At 37.1% G+C, this 19254-nt stretch overlaps 2 protein-coding genes across 7 annotated transcripts in view; both read left to right on the forward strand.

Annotated features, from left to right (window-relative positions):
• Nucleotides 1-12443, forward strand: part of LOC139152196 (BAR/IMD domain-containing adapter protein 2-like) — a 296941-nt gene extending 284498 nt beyond the window's left edge. For 3 of the 6 annotated variants that reach the window (XM_070725335.1, XM_070725336.1, XM_070725333.1), the window contains 2 exons: nt 1463-1640; nt 10850-12443. In XM_070725335.1, the coding sequence (XP_070581436.1) occupies nt 1463-1640; nt 10850-10855 (184 nt within the window). In that variant the 3' untranslated portion in view covers nt 10856-12443. Of the gene's footprint in view, nt 1-1462; nt 1673-10796 lie in introns of all 6 variants that reach the window. The other 3 variants (XM_070725337.1, XM_070725334.1, XM_070725332.1) reach the window with 2 other exon arrangements.
• LOC139152194 (uncharacterized) overlaps nt 1-19254 on the forward strand; it is a 460524-nt gene that overhangs the window by 366100 nt on the left and 75170 nt on the right. The window lies entirely within an intron of this gene.

The following is a 19254-nucleotide window of genomic DNA, read 5'->3' on the forward strand; positions in this document are numbered from 1 at the left end:
CGGAAAATGTACCCTCCAGTTCTTAGTGCATTGAGGTCACCGGCCGAGGAAGCAGGATTGTAGCACCCCTTTACCCCATGGTCAAGGTCTTGCCAAATGTGACACTTGCACTTTGCAACCGTTTTCAATCAATGTTGATCCCAAGACCAGCATCATGCAACAAAATTGGCAAAATTTTTGTATTTTGCCCCATATTCACACATGTGAATGCGCTCCATTTCTGCTGACAATTGCGTTTCTAGTGACCCAGCTGACTTTGTTTCCCGTTTATATAGAAACTGAGGTGCATTTAATCTGCATGGTTTGATACTCCCTGTCTTCAGACCAAAAAGTACAAATTTTAAAAGTTGAGTTTGTTCCAAATCAAGTGATTTATCTACCCAATTGAAATGTGATAAAATTATATTTTAAAATATGTATATTGCCAACATATTATTTGACAATATTCTTCAGACCGACAGTTGACACTTACTATACCCAAGAATAGTAAAAATATACCTTTACGCATCTTTATTGTTGCAATATTGCTGGCTTTTGTTCACTTTTAATAATACCACCAAAAGTGGCCATCTTGCTAATATTACCTGTCATGCAACGGTACCTGAAAAGCCCGGTTGTCATGCAGTGTCGTGTCGTGTTGTGCTGTGTCCAGGGTTGACTGCATAGTGACAGACATTGCATGCCAAGCATCAACTGACTTTCATGTCCCAGGCTTTGGTATTTGGTGTGAGCTACCTTTTCATTGATTTGTGTAATTAACTATTATTTGTATGGAAACCCATAATTTTACATCACAAAGACTGTAAATCTGCCAAATTTTGTATTTTTTAATCATTTTATAAATTTTCCACAACACAAAAATGAACAAACTGCAGTGCTTGAATAAAATGAATTTCCATTGGTCAGAGATTTAATTGTTTTATGAAAAAATACTTTAAGTAAACATGTTTAGCATCATATTCTTCACAGGTTCATATATTTCAAGGAAAACATTCCAATTTAAAACGGATATTTCAGAACTTTAAATTTTTATTCACTCTATGACAATTATTGGTTGCAGTTTACCATATCAAATGTTTACTTAATCACCACATTATATACTCTTAGTTCCAGTAGGTATAAAATTACCAAAAAAAATCTTTAAAAATGCAAAATGAAAGATGTCCCTGTAAAATTGACAGTTTCGCAAATTTGCCCAAAAAATTCAAAATTCCGGATTTCAACCTAATTTCAATATATCATGATATTAACATAAAGCCTAAGAAACTGTTTACTAAATATCCTGGCAGATTCTGGAGAGTTGTTGTATGTTTTATTTTGAAATATATAGCCATGAATGCAGTAACTAGTCTGTCGATCAGCCCATAGTAAAAGAAATTCAATATATCAAGGAAAGTGAGCTAACCTTCGGCCACTTCTGAGGCACCATATGACACTGAACAGTATATTTCTGTGATTGCAGAAATGATAACTCAACTGAACCACCACTGATGAGGCATAAAAAGGAAGAAGGTCTGTTGGATTTCAGCCCCGGCTTGCCAATGCCTGACTATTGTGTAACAAAAGGAGCATTCGACCAGACTGAATCTGATAAATGCACAGGTCTTCTTACTACAGCCACACCTGTACCTCCTTTATCAGTAAGTGCCAATATCGTCCAGATACACAACCAGTCAATTGTTTGAAAATTAGCAAAAGATAGCTGAGAATAGTAACATAATTCACAATTTTTCATGTCAGCTGATATATAGCCATGTTACTTCTGTAGTCCTTTCGTGCCTTTTTAGCTCACATTTGGTATACCAATATGTAGTAATCCTATAAGCTGAAGTCGTTGACATCTGTATGTAGGTGTGTATGTATGTACGTATAGTATGTGCGTCAAAACCAAAAACTCGCGAACCGCTGTTAGTACTTTTTAGCTAGATATTTGGTGTGTGGATGCATCCTTCTGCTGTAGATGAAATTTTGCTCAAATGAAGTTTGCATTGCCCATATTGTTTTGATTACTTTGAAAATTAGTATGCAAGCACCTTAGGTAGACCTTATACAGTTTTATGTACATCGTGAAGATATCTTGAATTTCGTATTTTTGCTGAATTTTTTTGTTATTTTCCTCATTTTAAGTAAAAATTATTCTTCTCTGAAACCGCCGGCCAATTGCTCTAAAATTTCGTTTGATATTTGCTAGGGTTACCCTTCTAATTTGTTGAAATTTCCACAAAATTGGCAAAATTACCATTTTGGGCCAATATTTAGCTCCCATATATGCATATGTATATATGCAAATGGGAGGTATTCTTATAAGGTGGCAAAAAGGCGTCTGTATGTATGTATGCACCTACTGTCTTAGTATTTGGTGTACAGGTGCACCTAGGGGCGGAGATGTGAATTTGTGCAAATGAACATGTCAGTGACAAAATATGCAAATGAGGGTAAAAAAAGGAAAAATCCTGCAAATGGCTAAAACTCAGTTAGCATTGGTCAGATTTGGTTGAAACTTAGTATGCACATTCCTTTGGGTAATCTAAATTATGCGTGCAGAAATTTGGGTGAAATTTGAATGTTTTTATTTTTAGGGTATTTTTTTCTGTTTTTAGTCAAAAAATCTTGTTCTCTGGAATCGCTCATCTGATCGCTCTGAAAGTTAATATTCATGTTCCTCAGGATGACGTCAGTCATGTTGGTACAAATCGTATAGATATTATCATATTTTAGGGCAATTTTCCAAATTTTTTGATAAAAAATTTTATCCAAAATCTACTTATCTGATAGCTTTGATATTTCGTATACAGGTATCTAAGATTAATCTCGATATAATCAGGGTTCGTGCAAACATTCGCCACAGTCGCAACTTGCGAATAAATGTCCGATGTGGCAAAAAAAAATTGCTAAGCCTTCGCCACCCGTGGCGAAAGCTCGTAACCGGGTGCCGTATTGGGATCATTGACCCTAGGCGCCTTCGAAAGTCACGTCAGTCAATCCCAGACCGAGGGTTTCCGAATTCCCGAAGGACCAAGAATTTCGACATGCCAGTGTTCATTGTGATTGATCCAAAATTTGTACTGGATTATTTATGTAGCCTACTATTCTGACAACTAGTCGTTTTTACAAATAAGTCTACGTTATTTTCGGCAATCCAAATTTTCCAGCATAAAAAACACTGCAAGCATCGCACGAAACATTTGACCACGTATGTCGCGTCAGGATGCAAGCATGAAGGGTAATTTGAGTTCACGCCGGCCAGCATAGCAGCACAACGAATTCAAGCAGCGTGCACCATCGTTAATCACGCCGGTTCCGCACTTTTAACGTATCAAAATAACCCTTAGATCGGTCAGATTATCGAAATATTCAGTCATTTAAATATCTAGCCTTTGAACAAAATAATTCGTTGCTCTGTCGTACATCAACCGATGATCGACGGCAGAGTTTAAATGAGCATGCGTGAAAAAGTTTCAAGGTCCCCAGTTTGTATACTCTGGTCTGTGTACGGTTTGGGTGGTTTCGAGACACCCAAACAATGCAAATGTCTTACGAATGCACGGTACGATGCGATGCGGCTTGCAGGCAGCTACGATTGCCAACTACAAATAGTTTATTGATTGTTCTCAGCTGGGAAAGAAACTAGGTTTAAAATAGCTTACGAAAAAAAGGAAATAAGAAAACCACCGAAAAGAGAACAAAGACAGATGAACCACGGTCTACACCATAGTCGAACAAATTTCAGCAAGGTTTTTGTTTTTGCATGGAAGTTTAAAATGTGAGACTACTGATGAGTCAGTTGATCATAGATTTGTTGTATTTACAAATTTCAAATGTATGTACAAATTTCAGCAAGGTTTTTGTCTGTACATGGAAGTTTAAAATGTAAGACTACTGATGAGTCAGTTGATCATAGATTTGTTGTATTGACGAACTGCTCTTTTGATTTTTCACTGAGTTTGCGAATTTAAATAATTTTCAAAACCTAAGCAATTTTTTAATACCAATAGTTTTCTTTGATACTTTATGGACAATGCTAGCCTTTGCATAGTCAGGCAATCATGTAAAAAATAAAAAAGAGGAACAATTATGGCCAATGATTAGACTTTCATGATTTTTTCATGACATGTTGTGCAAGTTTTGTTCCAAGAACTCTATTTGTTGTTTGTGTCATAATAACAGTTAAAAATAAACAAGTTTTTTTGTCCCTGTCTATAAAGAGAGGGGTCCATTTATTCACCAGCATTTATGAAATATAGATCTGAACGGAGTTAAAACCAATTTTTGTTTAATACATATTTTTTAATTGAAGGACAGACAACTTTCACAAAGGACCTGGAGTTTCACTGTGCTCCTGGTCATTATTATCTGCAGCTATAAAAGCGGTTTATCTGTTGAGGAATTAATGTGTATGTACGACAGCCATGGCCAAGCATATGGATAATAAAGTACAAACTTTATTGAAAATAGGGTTTGTGCAATTTGCATGTGAAATTTATTTGTTGGCTGTGGCTAATAAAAGTTGCTTGTGGCTAAAAATAAATTGATCATTTTAGCCACACTAACAGACTGTGGCTACAATGAAAAAATTCCTAGCGCCAACACTGATAATGTATTGAATTTATGTTGAAACTGGCAATTTATTGGGGGGGGGGGGCAATTTTTGCCTTTTTGGGTCAAAAGACTAATTTTCCTAAAACTACTGGTCTTGTAACTTTGATATTTAGTGTACAGGTTCCTAGGGTTTATGTTAATAAGATATATTGAAATTAGGATGGAACATGCAATTTTGTATTTTTGTGGCAATTTTTCTCATTTTTGGTCAAAAAAATTTGTTTTCAACATTTACCGGTTTGATTGCTTTGATATTTAGTAAACAGTTATTAAGGTTTATGTTAGTATGATATATTGAAATTAGGTTGAAATCCGGAATTTTGAATTCTTTGGGCAACTTTGCGAAACTGTCAATTTTACAGCGATATCTTTTGTATTTTTAAGATTCTTTTGGTAATTTTATACCAACTGGAACTAAGAGTATATAATGTGGTGATTTAGTAAGCATTTAATATGGTAAACTGTATTTGGTTTTGAAATGCGGTAAAAAAATCATTAGAAAACACAGACTCTGTGATTTTAGCAGGTTTGGTTTTCGACAAATATATTCAAACTTTTTTCAATAATCGCAATCATACCAATCCATAATCCAATAACACTAGGTCAGAATTCTTAAGATGATAAAAGACACAAAACAGCACAGAATAGACAGTAAATAGACGGTACACAAACAAAGTCAAATTCATGAAAGAAAGATAAATCATCTCCCTCGAGAAAAACGGGACAGGCAACTGCTGTTGTTTCTCTGTGCGATCTATCTTGGAATATATTAAGTTTATTTGCCAATCGGTCCCCGACAACAATACTTCGTACTTAACACTGAATCTCATTAACGATCAAACTGACATTCTGAGTATGTACACTTTGCTCTTGCATTGCACGTTCTGAGTAATGACACAGAGAATTTTGAGGGTGTTTTGATGCTAGTCATGGTGAATGTTCTGGTAACGATGAAGTTCACATTTTGGATTCTGGCCAAAGCCAACGGGAAAACACCAGACGATAAAAACAGCGTACATTTAACCATAGACGCTACAGAAAACTCTTGCTAGGTATTGACAATATAAGTTTACGTTCCCTACCATAAAAATCTCTGATAACAACAAACGTTTACAAGGTAGACAGGTCTACACTTCCCCAGTCCTGCAAAACGAAAATCTGACCTTTATTTCATCTGTCACGCAACATTTGACGAAAATCAGGGTACACAAAAAATGACTGCTCCATCGGAGCTCAAATGCATGACCTCTAACATTTTGGTACTGTTTTAGCCTAAAGAAACACCAAAGTTTGGATAAGCTACACATGCCTACATCCACAAAGTACTAGAAAATACATTTGTAACACTGACTTTCGCTGTCAAGAGAGACTTTGCGATAAATCAGGACTCTACAACGGTTGGTGGAGTTAGAAGCGGTAAGGTAGACGTGCATTTACACAAAGCTGAATGCTGTCCTTGCAAATTTGGCCATTCACAGTTTTCAAACAACAACATTTCAGTAGTTAACATTCATACTTTACCGAATCATGGAGCACTCCTCGAACAGAAAATATTCCGACAATTAAAAAACTGCAAAAACGAGGGAAAATTCGGAGATATACGGACGATTGCGAAATGTAAACAACTCTGTGATGTCAACTGCTGTCCAGTCTGGAACTGCAGCAATATGTGTTTCGGATTTCTATTCAAAACTTTGTCACTTTACAGCTACATACTGACTCCCTGCAGATTTCTAGTTGCGTCGAATCTTGCTACCAATAGGTGAAAAGTACTTTAAAACCATTTTGACGAATCCTTCTCAAAATAGTTGTAACACTTTTCTTTCTAAAAATGGAGGGTCTATGGATAAATGGACCTCTGGCCAAAAGACCAAGAAGTGATGTCAGGTGTTTCGAAAATAGTAAGCGCATCCTGCCCTACATGTGGCAATGTTTAAGAGTGAGAGAGCGGGGTTGGTTCCTTGCAAATTTTGAAAAAATTCAAAACAAATGTCAATAACAAAATCAGCCACAGAAGGTTTGAAAAAAAAGGTTGGAGAGTGGGAAAAAAAGAATGCACAATGGATCGGGTAAAAAAGATAATGTATACCATCAATCTTCCAGACACCCCTTTATCTGATGGGCCACCCCTGATGTATTTTTGTGCACAATTAACCATGCAGTTTATTTAAGTTGTCAAGTTAAGGATTTGAAAGGAATAGACAAGTTCACCACAGTTAAATTTCTTAACTTTATCTCTTGTGTCATCATCCTTGTGTAATTGGTTAAGTTTTAAGTTGTTCCAGATGTGGATGCACCAGTTGTTCTGGAAGAAAACAACGTTTACTTTTCCCTGTTGGGTTTCTTAGTTAATGATTGTATGTTGAAATCTCTCCATGTATCTGGTGTAGGGGCAAAATGTAAACATTGGTTGCATGTTATGTATTTCAGTCTATGTCAAATATTGTAAATGAAAAATCAAGAACAGTTTGCTGTGTGCTTGTAAAAGATAACATATTTGTCAATACATTAACTGCATTGCAGATTGATTGTCTTAAAAATTATCACAGAAGTATAAAAGGAAAAGAAACTAATCAAATTGCTGTAACATATTCACCCTCAGTGCCTGTAGGCCTAAACTTAACTATTTTATCATTAAATTCATCTGTTTGTTGTATCTTTATCACTCTCCATGGGCCAAACAACACTTTTGGGACAATGTCATCACTCGGTGCCAGTCGAGATATGCTCATGTTTCATGCCATAGTTGGCTTGTTTTGATAATTATATGGGAGTGAAAAGTGATATTGTCACTATTTTTGTCATTTTTGGTCAGAAAATCATAAAAAATCTTTTTTCTCTAAAACGGCTGGACAAACAGCTTTTATATTTGGTAACCACACATGCCCAGGAATGACAATAGTGGGATATGTGGAAATTGTCTTCAAATATGCAAATTGTATTTATAAGACAATTTTGTCATTTTTGGTCCAGAAAACTTGTATTTTTAAGGTAGCTAGATACCTTACAGACACTTTCAGATTTTTTATTTTTTTCTCAGTTATAGAAGTCCCAAACCCCAGTAAAGTATATATTTTCTGGAAGCCTTGAAGTTGTTAGTCCCCATGGACACCGTCCTGGGGGGACTTATAGGTTTGGTCATGTCCGTACGTGCGTGCGTCTGTGCGATTTCATTCAAACTTGGTACAAGGATTACTGTATATGTCATACATATGCACATTGATTTGTTTTGTGATACAATCCAATATGGCCACCAGGCGGCCATTTTATTATGATTTTTTCATGTACAAAGCCATAACTCAGGCATATCTCAACCAATTTATTTCAAAGTTGGTACAAGAACATTGACGAATGTCATAGATATGCACGTCAATTTATTTTGTGATATGATCCAATATGGCTGCCGTGCGGCCATTTTTCTACGATTTTTTCATGTACAAAGCCATAACTCAGACATGTTTCAACCGATTCTTTTCAAAGTTGGTACAAGGACATTGACCAATGTCATAGATGCACGTCAATTTGTTTTTTGATACGATCCAATATGGCCGCGTGGCGGCCATTTTGTTACGATTTTTTCATGTACAGAGCCATAACTCAGGCATATCACAACCGATTTTTTTCAAAGTTGGTACAAGGACATTGACCTATGTCATACATGTGCACGTCAATTTGTTTTGTGATACAATCTAATATTGCCACTAGGCAGCCATTTTATTACGATTTTTTCATGTACAGAGCCATAACTCAGACATGTTTCAACTGATTTTATTCAAAGTTGGTACAAGGACATTGACATGCATGTCAATTTGTTTTGTGATATGATCCAATATGGCTGCTGTGCGGCCATTTTGTTAAGATGTTTTCATGTACAGAGCCATAATACTCAGACATGTATCAAGCGAATTTATTCAAAGTTGGTACAAGGAGATTGACTAATGTCATACATATGCATGTCAATTTGTTATGTGATACGATCCAATATGACTGCCGTGTGGCCATTTTGATAAGATGTTTTCATGTACAGAGCCATAATACTCAGGCATATCTCAACCAATTTTATTCAAAGTTGGTACAAGGACATTGACTTATAATGAACTTTCCTAATTAGAGTAATATGGCCACAAATGCTGCATCAAATTTGATGAAACTTGGTACAGACGTTGATCTCATAGTGTTGTAAATACAATTCGATGACACTTAGCAGTATTGTTTAAAATAATTGCTAATTTGCATTTACATGATGAATTTTTGTTTTTATGGTGAATGTCCAGAAGCACTGCATCAAACTTTATGAATTATGGTGCTGGCGATAATCTGTCAGTGTTATGATAGGATGCCAAAATGTTTGGCAACATCTGTTGATTAATTACTAATGGACTCATTTAATGACCTTTCGTAAATAGGATGGTGACCTACATTGGTTTTATGTTTTCACCACCATGGAACTCATTTTTGGCCATTAAGCCCCATCTGTAGTGCAGTATTTTTAACCAGAGAGCTCATTAATGAACAGGACTCTATTCTTTCTGAGGACTTGTAATTAAAGTACCCATTAACAAGTGGGGACTGTGTCATCAACGATGACTTGTTTTGACAAGATATCACATGACAAGCACATCCTATACCACATTAATTATGAACATATCTATTTCTGCATGAGCCAATAGGGCTAGAGGTCTAAATTTTTGGTACACAGGGATAACAAAAGAAGCAAAGATTTATGACAAAAGTAACATGACCTCATGAGTTTGTAAATCCAACCTGAGGGTGTTTGCAGACATGAAATGTCAAACCTCGATCTTCACAACAAGTGCCATCTTTGCCATGCTTGTAATCACTCAAACACCTGTGACGTATGTCACAATTGGACTGAATTTGATTGGGACAATATTTCTTCTCCCACTGCGTTCACTAGCCAACAATCAATGAATTCTCCATCTACGCTAGCAAGTTTGGAACGCAGAAACGTTGGTTCAGATGACGGTGAATTTCCTACGACTCTGACCAACAAAAATGTTGATCCCTCAGACTGACAGTTGACTTCCCGGAATTGGGAAGACTCCACAATGAGTCAGACTGATAAAGTTATATGTCTGTGAGTGATCTGCTATGAGTTGTTGTATGTAAATTACCGGTAGTGGGCTGCAATATGTCTGCAGGTCAAAAGTCATGGGCTGCATTTGAGCCATATCATGTATATGCTAGTGATCTGCTGTGCTCGAGCTGCCAATGAACTTGATATCGTTTCCCATGAACTGCTATTTTCAGCTGAAAGCTAATTATATATGCACAAAATCAGACAAATTGCAGACATCTGCCAGTTGTCTGATATAGCCAGTTGTGCAGGTTTGCAACAGCCTACAGGCAGCTCAATGTAGATCTGCATGCGCAGGTTTGGTAAGGGTACCTTTTCAATCAAGAAAATAAAAAATTATAGATAAGTTGTGCTGGAGGTTGCAATTGATGGGTATGACACGTCATAATGAGCTTATTAATATGTCTAATGATTTTCTGTAATTAGGCCATGAACAAAACTTAATGCAGTGGATTGATCAAAGTTTCAAGATGCAGTTGCTGACCTGCAACAGAGCCACCAACATCAAAACTCTGAGATAGACAACAAAATAATAATTAATGATAAATAAAGGAAGTGTCATTACTTTGTTTGCTAGTAAAATTTACCAGAAATAGACCCTGTCCAGATTAAAAACAAAATTAACACTATTTATCATAAAATTAAAATAGTTTGAAAATGAGAAAAAAAGATATTCAAACTCTGGGTTGATATGAATACTGACTGAAATATGTTTGACATAGATACAAGTGATCTCTAAATTGATTCTTGTCAAAATGGGAGCCCAGATGTGTCATTGACATTATTTTAGCAAGAACGTCTTGTTAGTAAATGTATTTTTGTACTGGTAAGATCATTACAGGAAGGCTCCATTAACTTAGGAATACCCTACTTCCCTAGAGGATCAATTTCACAGACCTGCCTTTCCTACAATGGCACTACAATAGCACCAGCTGGATTAGATAAACATAACAATGGAACATTCACACCTTGGGGATTAAAAGTCTTCTGTTTGTCACCTGAGTTGCTCAGGCAAGGACTCTGGTTTCAGATACCATGCAAGTTAATGCAGTCGTCCCCTAATGCAAAAGAAATGTCAGCCATTGTGAGTGAGAACAAGACATTGTGAAAACTTGGTGTTGAAATCAATGTTTTGTTAATTTCTTTTCATAGGAGTGATCGTTTGGTCTGCTTACAACTGAATAGGATGAGAACCAGTCACTGATGAGTTGAAGACTTGTGACGTGCACAGAAAGCAAGATACCAAACAGTTAAACTACTTTCAGTGTCAAGAAATTAGGCCAAATGAATGAAGCCTCTTAGTAATAGTTTAACTTTATCGTTTGCTGTAAAAGGAACACAATTTTCTTGCTCATTCATGTGTGAAAGGAAGAAAATTAATCATCCTTAAGTACGTTTGAATACACATTTTACTTTACATAGGCATGATTTTTAGCTTTCTAAGTTCCTGTTAGCTCTGTGTAGCTGGAATGCAATCTTATGTCTATGTATTTAGGCATATGTGATTTGTATATCTTTTACATACCGGTACAAGCACATCAAATGTAAAAATGGGGAGAACAACCAAGTACATGTGCTGTATGTCACAAAAAGTACTTACATGTGCATTTCAAATATGTCATCAAAATACATAATGTTAATTAGGAATTGTTTTGCGAGACCTATGATATGAATTATGTTTGAATAACTGTACATAGATAATTTTGACCCGAATTAAATTTTTATATTTATGGAATGTGCAAAGGAAATAATCAGGAATCATAGAGTGAGCAATATTTGCTTTTATGCTACATCAAGATGATGACTTCATGAAGAAGTTTCTATTCATATAAAGTACTTATTTCACTGATAATATTGTGCCTGGATGAAGTGTTGTAAATTGCTAAAATAAAGGTATTAAAAGCTTACCCTAGAGATGATTTTGTTTCTGGTGCACGTCTTGGTACCTAAACACTTTACAAGTATATTGAATCTCTCTTCTCCTCTTTTGTACCAATGATATTGGTATGTTGCCACAAGGAAACAAAACTTAATACTGCTGGTATCCATAAATTTAACTAAACCTGCCAGTCCAGCTGTGCATTCAATTCGAAAATATGTTCCATTGTCTACAACAGTTTATTACATGCCTCGTATATCGAACATTGCACACTCCATAGGATTCAATGGTAACTCGTCGATGATGCCACAGGCCGCATAGTCATAACTTGACTGAAAGTGAACCAGAACTGTTTTCAACTTGACAATTTTTTATTCAAAAATGCTGAAATTTCATGTTTTGCATAGGAAATCCGATTTTATGAAAATTTTGCATAAAAAAATCGATAAACCACGTAACAGGAGTTTAAATATATCAATGCACCATTCAATGGTAAAAATCGTTCCATTTTGAACAGATTTTCATCTAAGATGAAATAAAGCATTTGATTATATTTTACCAATAAACCTAAACATTTTGAGAGAAAACTGTGTACGTTGGGCAAATGTCACCTATCCTCGAGCACATAGTTCCATGTTCCGGCTATGGTATATCATATGCTCCTATAAAAATTTATATTTTGTGAAACAAGCCACAGTATATATGGATTGATTGTTTTGCGTACTGTTGTGAATTTGGCATATTTCTGTTAGGTCAGCTCACATACTTATATAAGATTAAGAGTATTGGAGACATTGTGATTTGTTTGTAGGTCTACTATAAGACTGAAGCCAAGTCTGTGAATAAAAATAATTTCAAATTGGTGAATGCTATGTGTTATATGTGGAGTTGCAGCTTACAGGACTCAGGTTCTAAAATTCATTACTCATAAGACGACTTCATAATGATTTGCACAGTGGGAGGAGTAACAAGTGACTTAGTGTCCCAGTGCATACTGGTAAATCTCAAGTTGATGGCTGTTGTTGATGATGTTGCTCAACAGATGACATCTTCACTACTTCAAAATGCCTGACACATCCCTGCCGGTGAAAATTAGTATGACATCAATTCTGTCACCAATACACAAAATATTTCTATGTTGAGTTGGTACAATGTTATAATAGCTGATAACAGACATTTGCAATACAAAGAAAAAAAGACATGTTTATCGAAACGACCATCATGTCGATAGGTAAGGAAAACCATCTTATCGACACAATTATCGTGTATTTGTTTATCAACACGATATATAGGCGCTACCCATTTTATTTCATTCCTAACATTAAATTCAAAATTAAATTTGGTTTTTGTCTTTACACACTTGAAGAAGGGTAACCTTACCTGTATTTGGTCTCACAGGTTAAGATGCACTGTTGACTAACAGTCTCTTCACACAATTGAATAAACTTTTGAATGTGCATATTGTAGATTAGTGTACACTCCAGACATATGACAAAGTACATGTGATGTGTGTAGGAACCAAGCAAATGGTTTTTATTCAATGGGCTAAATTCCTTTCCTATGTGATTGACAAGAGATACATTTGTAATCAATGTCAATAATCTAGTTTAACACAAATTTTTATTATGTGCACGTCTACCTTCAGTCCAGGTAAGGCAAGTACTTTGGTTTGTATAAGCTGTTGTCCATTATGGAACAATACTTTGTTCCTCACATTTTTCTCACCTTCTGCATTATAAAAGTTCACCATTTTCCGTTTTAGATAGTTTCATCCTATTGAGTCCCATTTCTTAATTCACTTATTTCACTTTCATACATTAAGGCCGCATGTTGATACTGTACCACACTTGAAACACATTTTTTATGACATGAGTAAATGGACCACCAACGACGTCCAAACGACTAATATTGTGTCTATGATAATTGGTCGCAACTTGCACGTGTCGGATTGTTATAATAGGGTCACTTTGGGTCACCGCGATGCGCAGTGAACGACAAACTGACTGGGCTGTGGTCGTACAGCAATGCTGACATATAGGGCGCTGCACAGTAGCTGCCCACATTGGCACATCGCTCCTGTTCTTGTTTCTACTGTTTTCGACATGTCTATGTGTATTGTAGTGATACTGTTGTGTAAATGATTCATGAACATGGGTGGATACTGGTTGACATGGTTCCTGGTATTATCTTACTGTCTATCACTAACAATCAAGCGAATTTATGATGTGGAGTTCCAGCAGAGAAGACACAGTGAAGATGGTGGCTCTAGCTTCTACAGCTACGGGCGTGAAGAGCTCATTAGCATAAGAGATTCTATGATCATACAAAAAACACCTGTTTTGGATTTCTCATTCAATTGTAAATCCCAGGGGAAAGGTCAACATTATAGAGGGAGAAGAGCTGGAATCCGAGTTAAATCAAGGAAACAGAAAGATAAGCCATTTATCCCATCTGTGACCTTTGGTAATGTTAGATCTCTCGTCAACAAAATTGATGAACTGCGAGCAAACTGTAGATTCCTGTATGAATATCGAGAGTCATGTATTCTGGGCATAACAGAAAGTTGGCTTGAAAGTTCGATCCCCGATAGTGCTGTTGATGTTACTGGTTTCCATCTCGTGAGAAGCGATAGATCAGCTGAATCAGGGAAAAGTAAGGGCGGTGGATTGGCCCTCTACATAAATGAACGTTGGTGCAACAATATATCGGTTAAAATCAGCCTATGTACTGCAGATGTTGAAATTTTATCAGTTTCCTTAAGACCATTCTACCTGCCTAGAGAATTCACCAATATCTTTATAACACTAGTATATATTCCACCGGATGCAAACAGAAATGCTGCCGTGAAAACTGTCTATGATGTGGTTACGTCAAGTTCGAACAGTAAACCGGACGGTCTACATATCCTATTTGGTGATGTCAATCACTGTTTGGATGACTTGAAGCGTGAACTTTCTGGTTTTGAACAGTGTGTCACTTGCAGCACACGTAAGGATGCACTGTTAGACCCTTTATTTTGCAACGTTAAAAAGTCATATAAGTGTAAACAGCTACCTCCGCTGAAAAATAGCGACCATAATATGCTTCACATGATGCCAAAGTACAAGTCTAAATTGAAACGTTTTAAACCAACAGTATTTGCGAAAGTGATTATGGATGAGTCGGGTATTGACAGAATGAATGCGTGTTTCGAGTTAACGGATTGGAATTTATTTATTGCGGACGCTGCAGGTGATGTGAATATTTTAGTCGATGTTGTCACTTCTTACGTAAGTTTCTGTAGTAATTTGCATTTTCAGACTAAACATGTCAAATGTTTTCCAATAATAAGCCATGGGTCACACCAGATCTAAGACGGGCAATACTTGATAAGCAAAATTCATTTGGCAAAGAAGATTATCATCAGAAAGAGGTCCAGTTGAACAGAAAAATACGTCAAGCTAAACGGGATTATAAAAATAAGTTAAAGATCTTTTCAGAACAATGATTCTAAACAAGCCTGGAAAGGCCTAAAGGTTCTTACTGGTATGGACAAGAAACGTAAAAATCAGGTTATCTTGTCCGAACCAGGTGCGGCAGACCGTCTGAATAGATTCTATGCTCGTTTTGATCGTGTAGATTTTAGTCATGAACACCGAAACATAAGAGGAAGTTTACAAAGTTCTTTGCAGGACGACTTCACGCCCTCTGACAGCCTTGTTCGTAAAGCTTTAAGCAGAATCAGGGGGAATAAAGCACCTGGTCCGGACAAAATCAGTGGTAGGCTCCTTAAACACTGCAAAGATAGTCTACTTTATATCCTTCATTATGTGTTTGAGTTGTCCTTATCTACAGTATTTTCCTTCACCGTGGAAAGTCGGAGAGATAATACCAGTCCCCAAAAAACAACTCCCCCTCACGGGTAGACAATGATTTCCGTCCTGTCACTTTAACGTCTATTATCTCCAAATGTTTAGAACGTGTTGGTTTAGAATTGCTTATGCCACATATACAGAACCATTTCGATCCTTTGCAATTTGCGTACATATTTGGCCGCTCGACTGACGATGCAATCTGCACACTAGTCCATTGTGCAATTAAGCATTTAGATGCTAAATCGTAAAATACAGTTAGAGTCTTGTTCATTGACTATTCGTCAGCATTCAATACGATTCAACCCCACCTAATGCTAAACAAATTGAATGTTTTCAATGTTCCTAACCGTTTACAACTTTGGATTTTAGATTATCTGACTGGTAGGTCTCAGTATGTTCGCACCAGCTTTGAAACATCAAGTACAATTCCAATTAATACAGGAGCACCTCAGGGCTGTGTGTTGTCACCTGTTCTTTTTGTTTTGTATACAAATGATTTAGCTTGGGACACTGATGGGGCAATGATTGAGAAGTATGCAGATGACACAGGGGTTGTGGGGTTTATTTCGAGCGATGACGATCAGGAATATTTTGAGTGTATCGACTTTGTTAACACCTGGTGTAATGACAACTATTTAGATCTTAATGTGTCAAAGACGAAAGAGCTTGTTCTGGACTTTAGAAGGAAACAAAATGAAAAACAGTCAGTTGTGATAAATAATATGAAGGTAGAAAGAGTGTCAGCATATCCATACTTAGGCTGTATGATCGACTGTAAACTGTCATTCTCACAACATGTAGAAAATCAACTGAAAAAGGTAAACAAACGAATGTATTATGTAAGATCGATGAGAAAGTTAAATGTAAGTTCAAGTGTAATTGCTCTTTTTTTCAACTCAACAATATCATCTATTATTAACTATGCTAGCACCGCTTTCTACGATCTGCTATCAAATCATCTCAAAGAAGACCTCAGTCGACCTACAAAAATATGTAAAAAGCTGCTTGATGACAACCGGGATGAACTTGCGCAGAACTCAGAGGTATACAAAGATAAAGTTATTAAGATGGCAAAGAAAATATTGAAAGATCCGAATCATCCTCTCCATACAGAATACGAATACCTTCCAAGTGGTCGTCGCCTTAGGGTTCCACGTTCTCGAACAAATAGATTTAAGCATAGCTTTGTACCAAGGTCAATCAGTCTATTGAATCAGTTGTAACCTGATGCGTGTCTGTGTACATGTATGTATAGGTATTATTATAAGTACATTTAGTCTTTATGCATTATATTAATTTTTCTTTTTGTCTTCTGCCAATGTACACAAAATTTCATGTAACTATTACATGACAAATAAAGAATGAATGAATGAATGAATGAATGAATGAATGAACTTCTCTTGCCAAGGAACCCCTCATCATAAAAACACGCCGAACTACCTGATCAATGAGGAGCTAGCTATGCCATGAAAAATTTATTACGATCACTGACTAATGAAATGACATAATTCATCAGCATAGTTTCCTCTCATTTATAGTTATAGAGTTTAGCCCGAAGTTCCGGTTGGCTTGTTGAGCATCACTTGTTAGACAGACCATTGAGGGCGCATCACCATATGATTGAGGAGCTGTGTAGAGAACAAGGGGCTGTGAGAGGGTCTACGAATAAATACTACATTTTCAACAGAATAAAAGGTAAATATCACGCTGGAGGCAAAATTTGGACACAGAAGTCGACATTTTGTGAAGATTTCTTTCGTTAAAGTCTACCTGAGGCCGGGGATGGAGGAAAACCGTGGTCAGCACTTGCCGCAGCTGCGCATGCACGCTCAGAGTCATTCAATTTCACGGACCCCAGGCACGGCAGATTGTCAATCCTTTTTCGGGTAAAGCTTTCACTACGTGCAGCAAACGAACAATGCACTTTTAAAGGGGTCCTTACTATGATAAGATATATTGTACATGACAAGTAATGTGAACTTACTAATTTTAAGTCAAGAGGGTAATTAATTAGCCGTTCATAATTTGCCCTCCCCATGAAAACTACCCTGTGATGAGAAAAAAACTGTCAATTTTCCCCTGCCCTGAGAAAAAATTCCCCTGAAAGTGAAAATTAACATTCCCATGCAGAAACATACTGCAGTGGCCTTCTATTTGGTTTCCATCTTGCAGTACATAGAGTGAGATGTTGGGTCAATCGATAGGCTAAGTAGTCTTGGTAACCTTTAAAAGGTATAAGTACTTGCCCTGTGTCCCCATCTCCGGAAACACCATGGCTGAAATTCCCCTGTCCCCGTTTTAAAAGTAGCTTCCCCTCCTCGTTTTTCGCCAAGCCCTGTCCCCAGGACAATAAACGAATATCTGCCCTGCCCGACAGAAAAACTAAAATTTGCTCCCCTGCCACCTACAAATATGTCCCCTGCCATAGTAAAATCAAAATTTCCCCTGCCCTCAAACATTGCTTCCGGAATAGCTTTTTCGATGAATAGCTCCATTGGCTGCACCTGTTTCGCTAACTGCCCGCTGAAAGCCTTTCCAATCCATAGTCTTTGGTACGGAAAATGTCGACGCGGACACTCCTGTGGTCTTTAATACGGAAATGTCCACCCTTTTCCGGAAACACCTGTGGTCTGTTGCCCATCGACAGCAATTCCTATCTACGCGCTTTTTGTACGGGGAAATTTTCAACCTCTTTCCCGGCATACCTGACCCTGTCAGCCCATTCGATGCTGTTCCAATCGTCGCACTTTATCTACAGGAAATTGGTCGCCCCTTTAATTAGCGCACCTGTTGCCCAATTGCCACCATCCGACATTCAAATACCCGTGCTTTTGTTACCGATGATTATCAGTCTTTTACCGGACAATCAGTTTACCTGGTCCCGCCGCTGCCATCTTTATTCACGCACTTATGTACGGAAAATTATCAGCTCTATACACGTGTCACGAAATTCCGGCAATTTTAGTGGTCAGTATTGGCAAATCTCTCCTTTCAAATTCGTCGCCTAATTCCCGATACTCGACAACATAGGCCTACATCCGTTCTGTCAAAACTTGGTTTGACCATTCAGAAGCAATACTAGACTTTCTTAAGCTTCTATCAGCACGGCCGTCAACTGCCTTAGGGAAGATATCAAAATCCCCGTAGAACAGTGCCACTCCCACACATCAATAGGCATTTCCGCCATTTAATTTTTGCTGACTCATTGAAAGGTAAATTTCTTTTTAAAAAGAAAATCAATCGAAATTGGTGTTAGGCAGGTATAGATTTTTCCACCTGCAGCAAATGTAGACGCAGAATAAAATTTGTACATTTTTGTCTTTATTTACTTTTCTGAGGGGAGATTGGTAGTACTGCAGCGGCATACTTGCCACCTTTGGCCCGTTTATGACCATTGAAATTCCCGTACCTTAGGTACTAAAGATAGTCAGCTGTTTACCTGGCATTTATTGCAAGCTAAATCGGGTCAAGGACCTACGAAGTGATATTGAAAATGGGTCAGTAGAAATCATGTGGAGCCAATTTCTAATTTTCTAATTTCGATTTGCTGTTAACACGTTGCATAACTGGAAGCTTCGCCGTTGTGGTCCTTTTCATATTCGGAAAAAAACCCACCAAATTTAGAATTTCACCAAATTCGTAATGGGAACTCCCATTTGCATTATTGGTTACAAATAAGGTTGCAAAAGATACGGCGCACGCTGAACGTGTCATTCTTAATTCAGAAATAGAATGCTAACAGAGCAAATTCAAGATCGAAATTTGGTTCGTGTAAATGGTCAAGTGAACCGATGAAATCATGAAATTTGCCCATATTTCGACTT

Source organism: Ptychodera flava, chromosome 15, assembly GCF_041260155.1.
Source record: "Ptychodera flava strain L36383 chromosome 15, AS_Pfla_20210202, whole genome shotgun sequence".
NCBI lineage: Eukaryota > Metazoa > Hemichordata > Enteropneusta > Ptychoderidae > Ptychodera > Ptychodera flava.